Raw genomic sequence first — 16965 nt, 5'->3', positions numbered from 1 at the left:
CTCCCACACATGCTAATTTTCAACACAGAGAAGTTACTGGTTTTTTTTCTTTTTGGCCTCACCGCATGGCATGCGGGATCTTAGTTCCCCGACCAGGGATGGAATCTGTGCCCCCTGCAGTGGAAGCACGGAGTCTTAACTACTGGACCGCCAGGGAAGTCCCACAGAAAGGTTCTTGTAGCAGAATAGACTCACTCCCATCTTATGGAAACACCTGAACTGACACATTAATGTAAAAAAAAAAAAATCAAGTTTCTAGAACATTTTACAAAAGGGTATTGTGTGAAATAGTTACAAATCTGTAACATATAAAAATCCCTTCTTAAAACTATATCTTTCTACACACATTTTTATCACTTTAGGCAGACATTTTTCATCTGTTCAACAGGAATTCTGCAGTTGCATTTAAATGAGTTACATAAATCAAACCATGCACAACACATGGGTGTATTTGTCAAAAAACTATGTATTGCATTTACGCTTTGAAATAGCACGATATCAGCCACACAGAAGGCAGAAAACACACATTCCAATGTCAAAAGAATTTGTACTGTACTATGTATGTGCATATTATCTTTTGGATATCCTCGAGAAAGACTGCCTTTGAATGTCTTTCACTAATAAAAATGGAATTATAAATTTAAATCTTTTCTCTTTGTCTACTTCGTTTGCTTAATTTATTTCTAGTGTTATCAAACTCTGCAAATCTATCAGTTGCCACCATAAGCTGCAATGCTTCCTAGGGCAAAATTGTTAGACCTTCATCTGTTTTTGAATACTTGATCCATTAATGGATGTCTTAATACTCTGCCATTTTGTGATCATCTTTCACACTTGAGATACCCTAAAGCTTGTGGGATGACGCTCTTTCATGTCTGTACCTTATATTTATTCTGATTACTAACCAGGAAAGTTAGTAATCAGGAGAGGAGAGGCTTGAAGGCAAAGTAAAAGGACCCTGTTAATTTGACATTCACAGAGAATCAGGTTTTAAGTTATTGGTAAGGTCCCAACAGGGCACTGTTAGAATCCAACCTTTGGTGGCACTGGAAAAAGTGAGTGCACTTTGAAGGTGAGATTTCAGTGGGTTCCTAGTAGTTCAGAAAAGATAAAACCAATTGTCAAATTACCCACTTGAGCCTGAGAGTAGCACCAATCCTGGGAGATCCTCTTTTGCTAAATCTAATACACTTCAAGGACAATATTTCTTACATGGGCGACTAGGGGGCACTGCTCACCCAGTGTTGGAATAATCCATACTACAGGACCACTTCCCTGTGGGAAATCAACTTTTTATTATTTATCAATGATCTTTAATTCATTAACATTACATTACCTAGGAGAAGCATCATCTGGCTGAGAGAAGTCTTCTATGCAATTCTCAACTGTTTGTTTTTACTTAATTAAATGGTTCTTGGTCACATGTCAAGGGTATTTTAAGTGGCCAACAGAACCCTTGAAAACTGAAGTTGTGCCTTAGGATCATTTCTCAAGAGAGATAGTAAGAATGATAACTCCTTAATGGGATGTGCAGTGGCAGTCCCATCTGGGAGATAGATGGGTGTGATGTGTTACTCTATTATTGAAGGGGAAAGGATAATTCTGTGTGCCTGTTCTATCATAGTCTGTAGACACAACACTGGGAACACTGCCAGTTGATGGAGACCATTAAGGATGGCTCTTTCAGAAGTTCAGAATTTCATATTATTTTAACTTTTATTTATTATCTTTATTACCTCATCATTCCATAAAAATAAACCCAGAGTACATATATTCATTCAAGTATTTCCACCACTGAAGAGATAGTGCTGGTATCAGATACTAAAACCCCAAACTTCTCCTGGTTGCTGGGTAGGTAACTAGAAAGCTGGCTATACTGGAAATATTCTTCTTTCTAGGTCCATCATTTCAGAATGGCTGATGCAAAATCAGCCTCTCTGATTTGGGATGATATTCACAAGGAGACTGTCAAGAAATGCTGAAGTAAGAGTTTTCTGTTCTAACATCAACATAATGTGTCCCTTCTAAGTCTCTAATACTCTGCCCTGCTGGTTTTGGTCTAATTCACTGAACGTCCCGTTTCCCCAGGGCTCCTCCTACCATGGTAGCTCTTGTTGATGGGCTCCTGCTCTTTCGGGAAAGTTATTATAAAACCAAACAAATAATATTTACAGTCACAAGGTTGCTTTGCAGATTAAAAAAAAAAAACATGTATTGTACATATAGTACTTAGCTCAATATTGTCCCAGAGTAAGTCCTTTATACCAACTCTTCCCCGCTACTATTTCTACTATCACCACCACCATTTTTAGAGCATTTTAAGTTTTGTTTGAAAACAGAAAAAAAACTTTTTATTTTGAAATAATTATAGATTCATAGGAAGTTGCAAAGATAGTACAGAGAGGTCCTGTGTATCCTTTACTCAGGTTCTCTCAGTGGTTACAGCTTATGTGAGCATAGTACAATATCAAAACAAGGAAATTGATCATGGGTACAGGGTGTAGAGTTCTATGTTATTTTATGAAATACTTCGATGTTTGTACCTTCCACTGAAATAAAGATACAGAATGCTTCCATCACCACAAAGCTCTCTCTCATGCTACCCTTTTAGAGGCACATCCAACCCCCTCCTGTCTGTCCTCTCCCTATGCCTAGAACCCACCATTCTGTTCTGAAACTCTATAGTTTTGAGAATATATATATATAAAATCATACATTATATGATCTTATGGGATTTCTTTTTTTCTGTCAGCATAATGCTCTTGAGATCCACCCAGGTTGCTAGGTGAGTTCCTTTCTATTGCTGAGTAGTCATATCTTATATCTTACCCATCCTGGTATGTATGAGAAATTCATCTTTACTGTTGGCATTTCAGGCAGTATGATAACTGACAAATGCTTTTAAGCACAGGAACCATTTCAGGATCTTTCAACACTTTCTCTGTCCACAAGTAGCATGCAGATTAGCCCTTTTTTCTTTTTATAAAGGTTTGAACGCCAAAAATTAATTGTGTAGACACAGGTGGAATCTTTCTTATTCAAAGAAAAAGATTTTAAAGCCATTTTAGAACGTCATTTCTTATACAATAATTAACATGTTGATTGAAAATCATTCTTACATGTTTTAAAAGCTTTAGCTGCTAAACCCCTATTAACCTCCCTTGAGCTACCCTATCTGTATGACGATCATAAGACAGTATGCGTTTTTAAATATCTGGAAGCACTTGACCTTGCTATATCAGTCCAAATTAGTGACATTCCATTATACTTGGCACAATGTCCTAAACACTCACACATATTTGTGTCCTTGGTTAAACAAGTAGTGTATGGCAGTACAATGCCACATTTGATTATGAGTAACTTTGTCATGAGATCGAAATCTTTGTTGAATTTTATTTATTTAAAAAAATTTTTTTGGCTGTGTTGGGTCTGTTGCTGTGCGCGGGCTTTTTTCTCCAGTTGTGGTGAGCAGGGGCGCTACTCTTCATTGTGGTATGCAGGCTTCTCATTGCAGTGGCTTCTCTTGTTGCGGAGCACGGGCTCTAGGCGTGCGGGCTCACTAGTTGTGGCGCGCGGGCTTAGTTGCTCCGCAGCATGTGGGATCCTCCCAGACAAGGCCACGAACCTGTGTCCCCTGCATTGGTAGGCGGATTCTTAACCACTGCGCCAGCAGGGAAGCCTCTATTTGTTGACTTAACAGAAGAAGGTAATTAGACTGTGAGAGTTCTGGAATTCCAGTGGTTAAGAAATGGTAGTACTTGTTATTAGCAATTACTAGCTCATCAGTTCCTTGAAGGCAGAAACTATGAATTATGGATCTTGGACTTAGCACAGTCCTTGGTACGAAGTAGATGTTCGATCAGTATGTGCTGAATTAATGTGTGTTGTAGGAGAAAACTCAGGAATTAAGTTCCAAACAGGAAATTCCCTTCTCATGATGCTTTGGCTGGATATCACAGCCCTGTCTTTTATCCAAGTGGGGCTGTAAATGGCTTCTTGAACTTCCTGGCTTGTGTATAGGACACTCTGTCCTCTCTGGACCTCAGTCAAATGAAGCAGAATTACCCAAGAAACAATCTGGGCTGTTGATACGGTTGTCCCTTGGCATCTGCTATCCACAGGGAGATTGGCTCCAGGACCCTGAAGGTACCCAAATCCGCAGATACTATAGTCCCTCATTTGAATAGCATAGTGCAAGGAATACAGCCAGCTCCCCATAACTGGCGGATGCAGAGTGCTGGCTGTATTCTCACACCACGTGAACTGGTGTGATGGTAGATGTTTAACAACTGGCTCTCCAAGCAAAACAAAACACCAAAGAACTTGGTTTCCAGTGCTTGCCAATTTCTGTGGTCTAAATACTCCCATTAGGGCTGAGCTCAGGCTACCAACAAGAAGTGACTGAACGCTGAACTGAGAAGGATACATCAACTCAGCTCCTGCCAATATGAACTAGCTCCAGCATATAATATCCTTTCCCTGCTTCCCTAAAGCACATACTTAGGAGAAGGGTACAGGGCAAGTGGGCCCTGGGAGTTCAGCTTTCCCCAGATTTGGGTCTTTCTCTGAGGCCACACACGACTGTCTCCCCTTTCCTCCCGGGTACTCCCTGACAATCCAGTGGTGAGAAGACGGGAACTTCAGTTCCCTTCCAATTCCTTTGATTGGTTCACTCCGTTTAAAGAATCTATATCCTGGGGCTTCCCTGGTGGTGCAGTGGTTGAGAGTCCGCTTACCAATGCAGGGGAAATGGGTTCATGCCCCGGTCCGGGAAGATCCCACATGCCTAGAGAGGCTGGGCCCGTGAGCCATGGCCGCTGAGCCTGCGCATCTGGAGCCTGTGCTCCGCAACGGGAGAAGCCACAACAGTGAGAGGTCCACGTACCGCAAAAAAAAAAAAAAAAAAAAAAAAAAAAAAAAAAAAAGAATCTGTATCCTGACACTTCATGAGTAACAATAACACAGCAGTTTTAAGGGCTTCAGCTACACGTGCCCTGACCTAGACATGCAGGCTCAAGAGAAACATACTGCAATGTGGACAAGCGATGTTTAAATAGCCCAGCAGTGACTGATCTCTTGCTTATCATGTTCCTTCAATAAGGCACTTAACTGAAGGAGTTTTTTGCTTTGTTTTTTTGTTGCTTTTTTTTTTGCCTTTGCACTATGCTTATTTTCAACCACATTCAAAAGGCTTTATTAAAAGCAACATGCCTCATACTAAGTACAAATGAATTTCTTCAGGAGCCTAGAAGAGCCTATGTCTGTTCATGTTGGGAAAAAAAAAGCTGGAATGTTGTTGGTACAAACGCTCTGTTTCTAGAAGAAATTGTCTCACATGATTAATAGAGCTTTTGTCAATACTAGGTTTAATCATGGAAGCACAGATTAATTGGAAGTAGAGTGGTTATACCAACAAATCATTATTCCTCCCTCCAACTCCTACTTGCTTTTACAAGTTAGCTACTCTGCTGGGATGGCTTAAGACTGGATAACAAAGGGTTCTATAGAGCAGATCTTAGATGGGGCACCTAAATTTAACTGATCATAAGAATCACTTGGGGCTTCCCTGGTGGCGCAGTGGTTGAGAGTCCGCCTGCTGATGCAGGGGACACGGGTTCGTGCCCCGGTCCGGGAAGATCCCACATGCTGCGGAGCGGCTAGGCCTGTGAGCCATGGCCACTGAGCCTGTGTGTCCAGAGCCTGTGCTCCGCAACGGGAGAGGCCACAATAGTGAGAGCCCCGCGTACCGCAAAAAAAAAAAAGAAAAAAGAATCACTTGGAGGTCCTCCTCAACTCTACCCACCATGAAAGGGGGCCTGAGAATTTAAATTTTACTATTTTTGCTACTAAAACAGTGATCCTCAGAACAGAAGCATTGGTGATCACCTGGGAGCTTGTTAAAAATGCAGACTCTCAGGCCCCACCCCAGATCTGAAATCAGAATCTGAATTTAACAAGACCCCCAAGTAGTTTAAAAATGCATCAAGGTTTGAAACTCACTGCTAAATCTTTGTGAACACCAATTCTAACACTCCCTGGGTCAGGCTACTAAAAGAGAATCAATTTGTTGCCAGAAAGTAGTGGAGAGAAAAAATATTTCATTTATTTATTTATTCAGTAATTCACAGAGACTTGCAGCAGATAATGGTAAAAGACATAAAGTAATAAATACATCTAAAATATGGCTGATGTCAAACATAGGAAAGGTAGGAAACTATCTTACTAGACTTAGTACTGTAAAGTGAGCTACTATGAAGCCAAAACAGACAAGTCAATGTGATGGGCAGAGGGAAAAAGAATATAATTCTTTCTAACTAATAAAAAACAAAAACAAAAAACCAAACCAAACCAAACTATATAATTTTTTAGAAGACAAACTTTCCTCCTGATTCTACACCTTAACAATTTATTGGAAATCCCTTTATGTAAAGGACTAAGGACTTTGGAATGGATAATGCCTTCATAGCACTTTTACAGAAAACTCAGACTTCGGTGGAAGCATAGTACATCCGGCCCTCAGTATACATAGCTTCCGAAATCTACAGTTGGTTGAATCCAACAAAAATGAATTTGCAGATACAGTGGGCCAACAGTACATGGGATTAAGACTCAGTGATGCCTTGGGCTGCATTCTTGAGTTATATTTTAAACTCTAACTCACTGAAGGCATTTCTTTGGGGGAAATGACATAAGGAATTGTCATAATATTTATCCTTCAGATTTCAGTCTCCCTTCAGTTGGCTTTAAGCCACTGAAGGGAGACGCCAAGAACATCTAAGTATAATCCTCACATGGCAGCCAAAGTCACTCTGTGGGCCTAATTCTAACTCACCATCTTGGTAAAATGGGTCCTTTAAGACATGGTTGGAATCTCTGATGCTTGATATTTCTCTTCTGCAGAAGGACTTCAGTTTCAGAGTCCTGATCCAAATCAGAAGGTTTGCCAGGTAGACCATATTCAACTTAAACAAACAACAACAACAAAAAAAAAACCCTCTGTTCAGGCTAGATTTCCTATTTTAGGATCGTGGTTTTCCAAGTGCAGTGTTGGACTGGCAGCATCGGCATCACCTGGGAACTTGTTAGAAATAAACATCCTCAGGCACCACCCCAGAACTACTGTGTCAGAAACTCTGGAGGTAGTGCTCAACAATGTGTTTTAACAAGTCCTCCAAGTGATTCTGATGCATGGTAAAGTTTGAGAATCAATACCATGGGAAAACTTAATTACCTTCTGATCTAATCAATTATAGCAGTAGTTCCCAAACTGTGCTATCCATTGGAACCACACCTGGGCGGCTTTAAGGAATAAAGGGTCCCAGGGTCCCAGGCCCAGGGATTGAATTAGTTGGTAGGGAGGATGGTAGAGCATTGGGCTCTTAAAGAACTCCCCAGATGACTGTCATATGCAGCACAATTTGAGAACCACTGAAATGGGGTTTTCTGGTGATTGTGCAGCTGTCTACATTATAAGCTTTTGGTATGGATACTAGTTAAAAACAGCAACAAACAAACAAACAAAACACATCTTACTATATTGCTACACTTTTAGATTTGCAAGAAGTTTTCACATGTGATCACTTTTAGTTTTGGCAATGAGGAGTAGCACCCTCATTTTACTGATAAATGTAGGCTTAGCAATTTGTTAAAAGATACCAAATTTGCATTTGAGATCCGAGGGCATAGCTTCCCCTTTTCGTGACGAGTTATGCAAAGCTCCTGCCTAGATGACATTTGGGTAAGAAAGGCGTCCGTCCTCTCATTGGATGCTGATCACACTCAGCACATTTGATTATTTTGTAATCTGGCTCAACGAGGCAGTTGAGAAATCAGATGCAGATGAGCACTTGTGGAAGTCCCTCTGAAATAACTTTCAGTTGAGACTTAATGTTTTTCTAATTTGTGAGCCAATCATTTGGACAAATGCCAGATGAACCAGATAATTGCTCAAGCCTGCACCTCACTTTAATTGGACTATCAGTTCCTTAATGGCATTGGAATGTCCTGCCAGGGTCTGATGTTCTCCACCACACGGGCCAGGAGAATCCCCACGGTCCTGAACCATCAGACGGAAACTCCTCAGGGTGAAGCTACTTCTATCCCTTACACAGTCTTGGCAAAGTCAGGTCACATTCAAGACCACTTGAATGTGAAGACACACACTTGCTCTTTGGGATAGTTCATCCCATTTCAAAATCAAAGACACTCTAGTGACACTGCTGGTTATGACCCAGGTAAACTGGACCCAGTACCCAAGCATCTTGCTCTAGCAAATCACTTGTCTTCTGTACAGAATTGTTGGTTCCCTCACTCAGATTCTTTTTTCTGGCCCCAGCTGCTGCGAGCATTGGTTGTCTAACACCTCCAGCTGACCCCTTCTCTGGGAAATTGACTGGGAGGTTTTGCTCCATCTGCCCTGCCATCGCTACCACCACCTAAAGGGCAGTCCAATGAATAACTGATACAGAGACTTTTTTTTAAAGGCCAGCCTCCTTGCCTCAGGTGGGAATAGCTCTGAGATGCAGTTTATACTCTAGACATCCCCTTCCAGGATGCAATATAGGTGAGACTTCATCTGAGACCATGTCCCTGCTCAGCTGCCCTCCATCGCCTCCCTAGCTTGCTTTCTCTTCCAGGTTTTTCCCAGAGGACACTCCTCCAGTGCCTCATAGATACCTGAATCCCTGCCTCTGCTTTTGAGGGCTTAGGCATCCTCTATCTTTACCACACGATATATATAGAATGACATTAGTATTCTGTTGGAGCACATAGAAAATGTCAAGTCAGCATTCCCTAGAACCAATATGATCATCTACCTAAGTGGACACAAACATTAAACATGAATAGAAATATTTCATTAGAAAAGTTACTTTTCAATCAATAAAATACCTAGTTTGGTTTTTTAAATTATATTTTTTATAAAAGACTCAAATTTCCTCAAGATTATAAGAGTCTATTCACTCTAACTCCAACATGCCTTCATGAGTGGAGAGAGAGATGCGATGATGGTATGACCCAGGGAATTTTTTCTGTGTAGCACCCCAGGGATGCCCATGAGCATATGTCACACGAGTGAATCTCATCCATGACCTAGGCTAACACAGGAGAAAAAGTCTGGGAACAGTTGCCTTGAGGAATAATCAACTATCAATTGCAATAGGTCAGTCATAAACAAGGACATTTCTATTTGATGTACTCATAACCAGGCCTACTCTAATATACTGACCTCAAGGTAAAAGTCTCTCTATGGCATTCACCCACCCGGTGAGTAAATCACCCAGCACCTAGGTTAATTATTTAGCAGTTTTAATCCATTAATTATAGATACGTTACCTATACATTAAATACCCAGACAGACACATAAAATAAGACCAAGGGAAAAGTCTATTAAATATATGCTTCCTAACCATCTCTTATTCATGACTTTAGGGCTATTACCCAGCATGAAAAGGAGTCTCCTCTCTAGCACTGGAGGATGCTTAAATTTGATCGATAGCTGGAACCAACCTCCATTTTTTCTTCCTCATACTGAAGTATCTTGTTTTCATTTTGTTTCTTTGTTCATTTCAACCTCTCTAAGATTCTACTACAGGTAATAACTACTCAGTTATTTGATCCATAAGAGTCTAACTATTACCATTTGACAAGAAACAAAGTGACTTGTGAAACACAATCGTATTAGAGCTTACCCAAGTTAACCAATATTAATTTATGTCTATTTTTAAATAGTCAAATGTCTTCTCCCTCCTTCACTTCAGATGGACTCTACGATTCACCCATTCAATACTTAACTGCCCTTCAAGTCACCTGGAATATACTAGTGTGATTTTTTGGGGGGGGGGCAGGAAAAATGTGATATTAAAGAGGGAGCTTCTAACTTGCTGTTTAAGATCCTCTAAAATTGGCCGTTAAATAATTTTTCCATCTTTCTCTTTCAAGTTTAAAGTTTGCCTGTACGCTTTATGTATTTGAATCAAAAATTCTGAAAAACATTCAGGATTCTCTATGGGCAAGAAACTATCCATATGTTTTATAACTTTGAACCTTTGTTCAGGCCATTTCACTCTATTCTGCAATGTTCCTGGTCCTTTCCTTTTTTCTTTTTTCTTTTTTTTGCCTGTACAAAAATTATTTTTCAAAGCTCATCTGACTAGCCCAGTCCATTAGCTAAAGTCTTTTCTGAATTTCTGGAAGACTTACTATTTTCACCACTTGCTTGGCCTGTATCAGTTACTGACATGCCTTACCGTTCTCATACTCAACAAGGTTGAAATCGGGGGTTAAATAACCTCTCAGGCATTTTTATCTTATCTTTACTGATCTTGCTTGCTGATCTCAAGGGACTTAAGAAGACTCAGATCAAGAATTCATTTGGAATTAGTTCCAACTGGAAATGATTTGAAATAAACCCCTGAATGTAAGAGTTGAAGCAGTGATTACCACCTCACAGGCCTTGAACCCTGGGTAGGGGGAAGGGAAAGGATCTGGTGAGGATCTTGGGATATATAAATGTAAATCATAACATACATATATAGAGATAGATATAGATATGGATATATGGAGATGGATGTATACACACATACACATCTCTACATACTGTTATGTTCAGCTGTGGGTATGTGCTCTTGATAAAAATCATTTAACAGCCTTTCTCACTTTTGGCTCTGCTTTTGGGACTTTAGTCATCCTCTATTTTTATCCCATGACTATGTCGCATGATTTCCAGTCATCTGTTACTGTCAAATTTTTTCATTTTAACTAAGGGACCTACAAAATCTTTTAAAATTATCACGGCATCCCCAGACTTAGCAATTGGCCAGTACTCACTTAGAAAGTTTCAGGACTATGTGATTCATTTCTTAGGCCACACACCCTCAGTTTTAGCTGTTCTTCTAACCAGCTGACATAGTGTTTAATAGAGAACACACTTCTTTCTGCAGAACATCCAAAGCAATCTACCTTCGTGAACTGCGCTCCACAAGAATCGGCTCTAACTACCAATAATCAGAGCCCATTTGGCCATGGTGGGATCATTGTACTTGTCCTGGAGGAAGCTGGAATTATTGTTCTCAATATTTATAGGGTGGGAGATATGTGTGTTTAGGTCATCCTTACAGCAGGCCAAGCCAAGCTGATGATGACTCCGGGAGAAGAGAATTCTCCTAGGCCTCTCTGAGAAAGACTGCAGCCTCGTGAACTCTCACAAATTCTTGTCTTTGATGGGATGTTGGTTCAAGTAAAGAATTTGGTGAGAACAACAATTATGGAAGCTTTTCCATCCGTTTTTACCTTGCAGAGGGTGGAAGGACATTCAATTTGGCAGCAACTACTTATGCATGTCAGATCTACAGTCCAGGCACCGAGAAGTGCTTTACAGAAGGGCAAGTCAGGTCTCTGAATATGGGAAAATTATCAGGGCTTATGGAATCAGCTCCCTTTGTGTGCTGCCTTTCTCTTATTTATAATCTTTCAATTATGTTCTAAGAAGAACTGCTGCTTAGATATTTAAGATAAATTCTGAAGTCAGAGTCAAGATTTTTCTACAAGACAAATGCAAGTTGATGGCCTGGAGTTCTTGTTTCCTTGTTTTTTTTTGTTTTTGTTTTTTTAATGCCCATAGGTTTGTTAAATCACTTAATTGTGTTTTCAATGATTTACTTAACTCATTAATTCATTTTTTAACAGTCTCTCAACTCCTTCATCACTTAGTACAGTTGTTCATCCTTACATTCATTCATTATTTATTGAGCACATACTTTGTGCTTCAACATTGTATTAAGTCCTGAGGATTAAATGATGAGTTAAACCAAATATGGTCCATGACATCATGGGGAAGTTAAAGGGCAGTTAGAGAAAAAGACAGAAAAATCACATAAGCAAATGTAAAATGCAACGGTAGCATGATATATGAAGAGGAGACAGAAAAGCACTCTAGGCAGAGGAAACAGTGTGGACCAGTGGCCTGTGGAGGAAGGGAGGGTGGTGAACATGCAGCACAGAAAGCTCAGCATTGCTGAAGAGCAGAAGGAAAGGGCACATGGTGAAAAATGGAGCTGGAGGGGCAGACCACCAGTGCATAGCCTGGAAAATTCAGAGGTGAAAGAACAAGATGCACTTTTCTGGCTGTTCAAAATACACCTTTCCACACCAAGTCCGCTCTTCCTCTCTCCAAGCCCAATCAGAGTGATAGCAACAGACGCCAAAGCATTTCATAAACTTCACTCAATTTAGAAGAGGGGTTGATAGAGGAATAAAAATGAGCACCAAGGGAACTGCACCACCCATTGTAAGCATCAGGAGAAGCTGATTTAGAAAGTGGTCTCTTCTTATTGCTTACAGAATGCATTCCTTGTTTCTCGAGCGATATCTTCGGCCTAAAGATTTCTTCACCCCTTTTTCTTGGATTGAACGTTTATGTTTGGCAGAGGACATGGTAGTTTAGTGATTTTAAGAGTTTTTACTTTTTTTCTTTCCAGTATAAAGACTCACCTATAACACTAAGCTCTGCGCTGGAAAAGATAACTCCATGTTTATTTTCTGCCACACATTGATACATGCCAGCATCTGAGAGGTTCACTATTGTTATGTTGAGTGTTCCTTGCTCGATATGAATTCTATCCTGTGAAAGAAAAGAGGAACACAAAACAATGACCTTCTACAACTGAGACCTTAAGGCAATTTTGCTGCATGTTATATCAAAGGGGCTTAATGGGAAGAAAATAGCTATCACATAAGCAATTTACATACCATGATCTATTTATCTGTCAACTAAATTTGTGGCAGGTCAGATGCTAAATGGAACAACCCGTACATCACTTGGTAAATGGAATTTAAATTGTAGGACTCTCTTGAGCTCTCATTGATTTAACAGTGAAACCATTCAGATTAATATCCCCTCTAAACAGATGAACTTGAAATTTAAAATGCTTTTTTTACTCCAAGGCTTATTGTGCTAACTGTGAGGAGTGGGAAATACAAGTAAGTTTACCTTTTAGAATAGTTAAAACACTCTGATTATAATCAGGCAACACTTTGAAAGTTAATAGGATTGTAATCTTCTTGGATGAAGCAGAGACAAATATTTAATGTCAGCCAAAATTTACTAAGAAAAAGAGTAGGTATTAATAATTTAATGTTCCCTTACTCAATTGCTATCGGGGGCATGATCTAAGCTTAGGACCATCTGCTGGTAGCCAATCTGAAGAAAGCAAAGTTAGTGTACGGTACAATAGACCATCCTCATTCATGAGCCTGAGGCTACGTAACTTGAGGGGTCAATTTTTATAAGTACCCAAAAGGATCTCCTCTTCTCCAGAAGACCTGCCATTTAAGAAAGTAAATATATAAAGACATACTGGTTTTCTTTTTGCCCCGGGGTTGTGATTTAGTTGGGTGGATACCATATTAGGCTTTGATCAAATCTAAGCATCCATGTTCTCTCTCTCACATTAAATAAAGGGAAGAAAATGCCAGTTACCTGGGTACTTACACTCTAGCGATTAGAGTTTGGCTTTTAGAATTGAGAGAATCATGGGACCAAAAAGAGTCCAGCAGTGACAGGCAGAGGTGTGGGTGGCAGGGTGTGGACTAGGCTCATCACACCAGCCCGTTTCTGCGGCTGCACACACCACACTGACGTCCTGGCCAGCGCTCAGAGCAGCTGCTCTTCTCTGGGGGCTGACGGGGGAGGAAACCTGAGCACAAAAAACTGGCTCTCAACTTGGGGCCTGAGGAAAATGTCAAATTTCAGCCAACATTGGACTTCAGTAGGAAAATTAAACTAGACACAATTGTTCCTCATTCTAAGGTCCCACCTTCACTTATTTTTATGGGCATTATTCCTTCAGTTATCTCTTTGAGCATCCTTAACAGACTTATTCCGATTTCTGTTTTAGACTGTTCTACAGGTTGGTTATCTTTCTAAAAAAAATTTTTTTTTGCATATGGTTTGGAATATTGGTGTGCAGGCTTATTTTGAAAAGGAGTTACTTTTGTCTGTCTTTTCCCCTCTATTTAGCAGTTTTGTGGTTGCCTCCACCTCACCCCCTGGGCCGCTGGTCCAGAAGCAGAACTACTCATGGCTTCTCTCAGGTCCTGATCTGGGAGGATGCTTGGACTACTGCAATTCCCATCCACGGCCAGTAGGGGGCATAACCTGGTACCTTCTACCTCTCTTATGTCACAGAGTCCTATTAAGCCAGGCAGCAGTTTGTTTGCATTTGCACTTAAGCCTTAGCTACAAGGATATTGTACCCTTGTCTCCAGAGAGGATTTTTTTATACCTGAGCTCTCAGCTACTACTGCCTGCTTCAGGGCCTATAGGCTGGTGCCTCCAGCCTCACTCATCACTTTTAGTTTTTCTTCTATTTCTGTTGCATTAGAGATGTTAGTCTCGAGCTTGCATATGGCATTGTTAAACGTCTGAGGCAGAGTGGGCATTTTCCTGGTGAACATACTGGACCATGTTGTCCACTAGTCTCCTCAGACGGAAGACGATAATAAAACCACATTGAAGGGGAGAATTTGGATGCTGAAAGGTGTTACTCACTCATTCTTGTCTAGCATACACGCAAATTTGTGTCTTAGCACAATTACATGTTCCAGACCTTCAGCATAATTTTCCAATTGTAAAGCCAGAGATGTTAATCTCTGAAGACCAAAGATCAACAATAGATGCTTAACAAGGTTGAACAAGGCTGGAATATCAGATTTATGTACAGTTTGTATTTATCAACTGCATTCGCTTTCACTTTTTCCACTATTTATGGCATTGGGCTTCATATAATTTTGGAGACAATTGGTCATTTTTCTGTTTCCATAGCAACAACACCAAATTCAACATTACAGTAAATATTAAGACACAATTATCATCCATTTGCTTACCCAAGTTAACAGTGGTTCACCATTTTTCAGCCACCTGTAGGTAGGTTTGGGCCTTCCATTGGCTTTACATTCCCAGAAGACATTTTCTTCAATGGCCACATGAATGTCATTTATTTTTTGAATCCAGTTAGGTTGAGCTACAGCAGTTCACAAAGCAAAGACATACATTCAGTGTATGTTCAATCCATGTTTATCATATGCAATCAAGGGACAAAAATAGGCTTATAATAAAATTCCTTTTCCAGAGGTTACGCAAATTATAAAGCTGGGTAGAAGTTCAGGGGGTGCTTTTAGAAAACACCCCACCCTATGTCCAACTCTGAATGTCGTATTTTTGCAGCCCACGTGGCTGGTTCTTTCATTACTAAAGGCAGAATGAATAACACTACCATGAGTCACATGGTACAATTAACTGACCTTCCCCCCAAATATCTATTCTTCTTTTTTTCCTTTTAATAAGAGAAATCTCCCGCCACCAGCCTACTACTTTTAGCTGGGCTCATGTTTTTTCTAGCTACACGCTGCATTTCCAAGATTCCTTTGCAGCTGGTGGTAACCATGGGCCTAAGTTCATACCAATGATATGTGGTGTGTGTGAAAGTGATGAGAGCAACTTCCAGGTGACTGACTTAAAGATACGTGTCCTGGACTCTCACTGCCCTTCCCCACTGATTGGAAAAAGTAACAACGGAAGCAGCTTTGGGCTCAGAGATGAAGCTATGTAGGATGAAAATGCTGACCTGCCAGCCTCAGACCTTGAATGGCCCTGTGGAGGAAAGCAGCACCAGACCCACCTGCCTAATTTTGGAGAGATACATGTGAGAGAAATAAACTTCTTAGTTAAGGCACTATATTTCTGGGTGTCTCTCACATACATCATATGGATACTTTTTGTGACTCCTTTCTCCTTCGAGGCTATCATCATTTTCTATTATTGACTTCTTTCATATCGATAGAATGTTATCCACAAGCGTATGGCCCTGGAATTCCAAATCTCTGATGAGTCCTGGTTTTTGCCAAAACCTTCTCAGGAAATCAAGTCCTGCCCACAATCTAACACAGGAATTCAAGACAGCACTTAATTCCCACACTGCCCAATGCCCTCTTCCACCCTCCCCACCAAAATTATGCCTAATTTTTCATGCTTCAATTAAGGTCATATTTTCTTTCCTTGTTCTTAAGGGAGATAAAGACAATGTTAACCTATGTTCCCTAAAAAGTCTTCATCAATATCAAGCCTTCCCTAAAGCACAATTCGTGCCATTGGTAACTATAACGGCAAACATATTTAGGCAGAAGACCCTCAGCACAAAGTTCATGCAGGAGAGAAGCACAGCTGTCATTCTGGAATGTTATCTTCTAACAAGGCACTTCCACAGGATAATGCCTACCAATGTAAACTTAACAGTCAAAACTGGTATCAGTATTTAATTAGAAGATGCTACTCAATATTCTTAACTCATCTCTTTGCTGACTTGACCTCAGTATCTTTGTTCAGTGAGGCTACTGATCATCCATAATTTAATTCAAAAGGAAATGACTAGTATTGAGGCCAAGCTATCTTATCTTCCCAGCAATAAATGAAACTGGAAAAACACTAACAAGTCACTTAACCAGCAGAGGTCTCTAGGTCCCTGAATAAATGCTGCTTTCTCCTTTTATCCATCTATAAGCAATTTCATGTTTTTCAAAGAGCAAAACACAATTTGACAAATCCTCTACTGATGGGGATGATGCATTGCTGCATATGCGGAGAGGCTGAAAGGGTCAACTTTCAAAAAAGTTATAACATCAACAAGTATTAACTTGAACGAAGGGTTATAACCTTTATCCTTGAAAGAGCTGCAAGCCGACCATTTTTCTTTATCTTCCTGCTGCTAATGCAAAGGAGCTCAAAAGGTAGACACCTTTTTAGTTCTCTGCCTGGAAAATCTGATGTGTACTCCTGATAAGGCTAATGGCAGTTGTCTGCCTGACTTCACATTCAACCTGCTGAATATTTACCCCCCACAGAGTTTATGAAAACAAAGCAAAAAAGAAAAGCTACAGAAATCTGTGTGGAATATTAACAACTAAGCCAAA

At 40.2% G+C, this 16965-nt stretch overlaps 1 protein-coding gene across 7 annotated transcripts in view; it reads right to left on the bottom strand.

Annotated features, from left to right (window-relative positions):
• Window positions 1-16965, bottom strand: part of CNTN4 (contactin 4) — a 566629-nt gene that overhangs the window by 136507 nt on the left and 413157 nt on the right. For all 7 annotated transcript variants that reach the window (XM_060110875.1, XM_060110877.1, XM_060110876.1 and 4 more), the window contains 2 exons: window positions 14884-15020; window positions 12490-12619 (listed from right to left, as the gene is read on the bottom strand). In XM_060110875.1, the coding sequence (XP_059966858.1) occupies window positions 12490-12619; window positions 14884-15020 (267 nt within the window). The remainder of the gene's footprint in view (window positions 1-12489; window positions 12620-14883; window positions 15021-16965) is intronic.

Source organism: Mesoplodon densirostris, chromosome 10 (genome assembly GCF_025265405.1).
Source record: "Mesoplodon densirostris isolate mMesDen1 chromosome 10, mMesDen1 primary haplotype, whole genome shotgun sequence".
Lineage (NCBI taxonomy): Eukaryota > Metazoa > Chordata > Mammalia > Artiodactyla > Ziphiidae > Mesoplodon > Mesoplodon densirostris.
The sequence above is the reverse complement of the archived record's forward strand: the minus strand, read 5'-3'. Positions and strand labels throughout refer to the sequence as shown.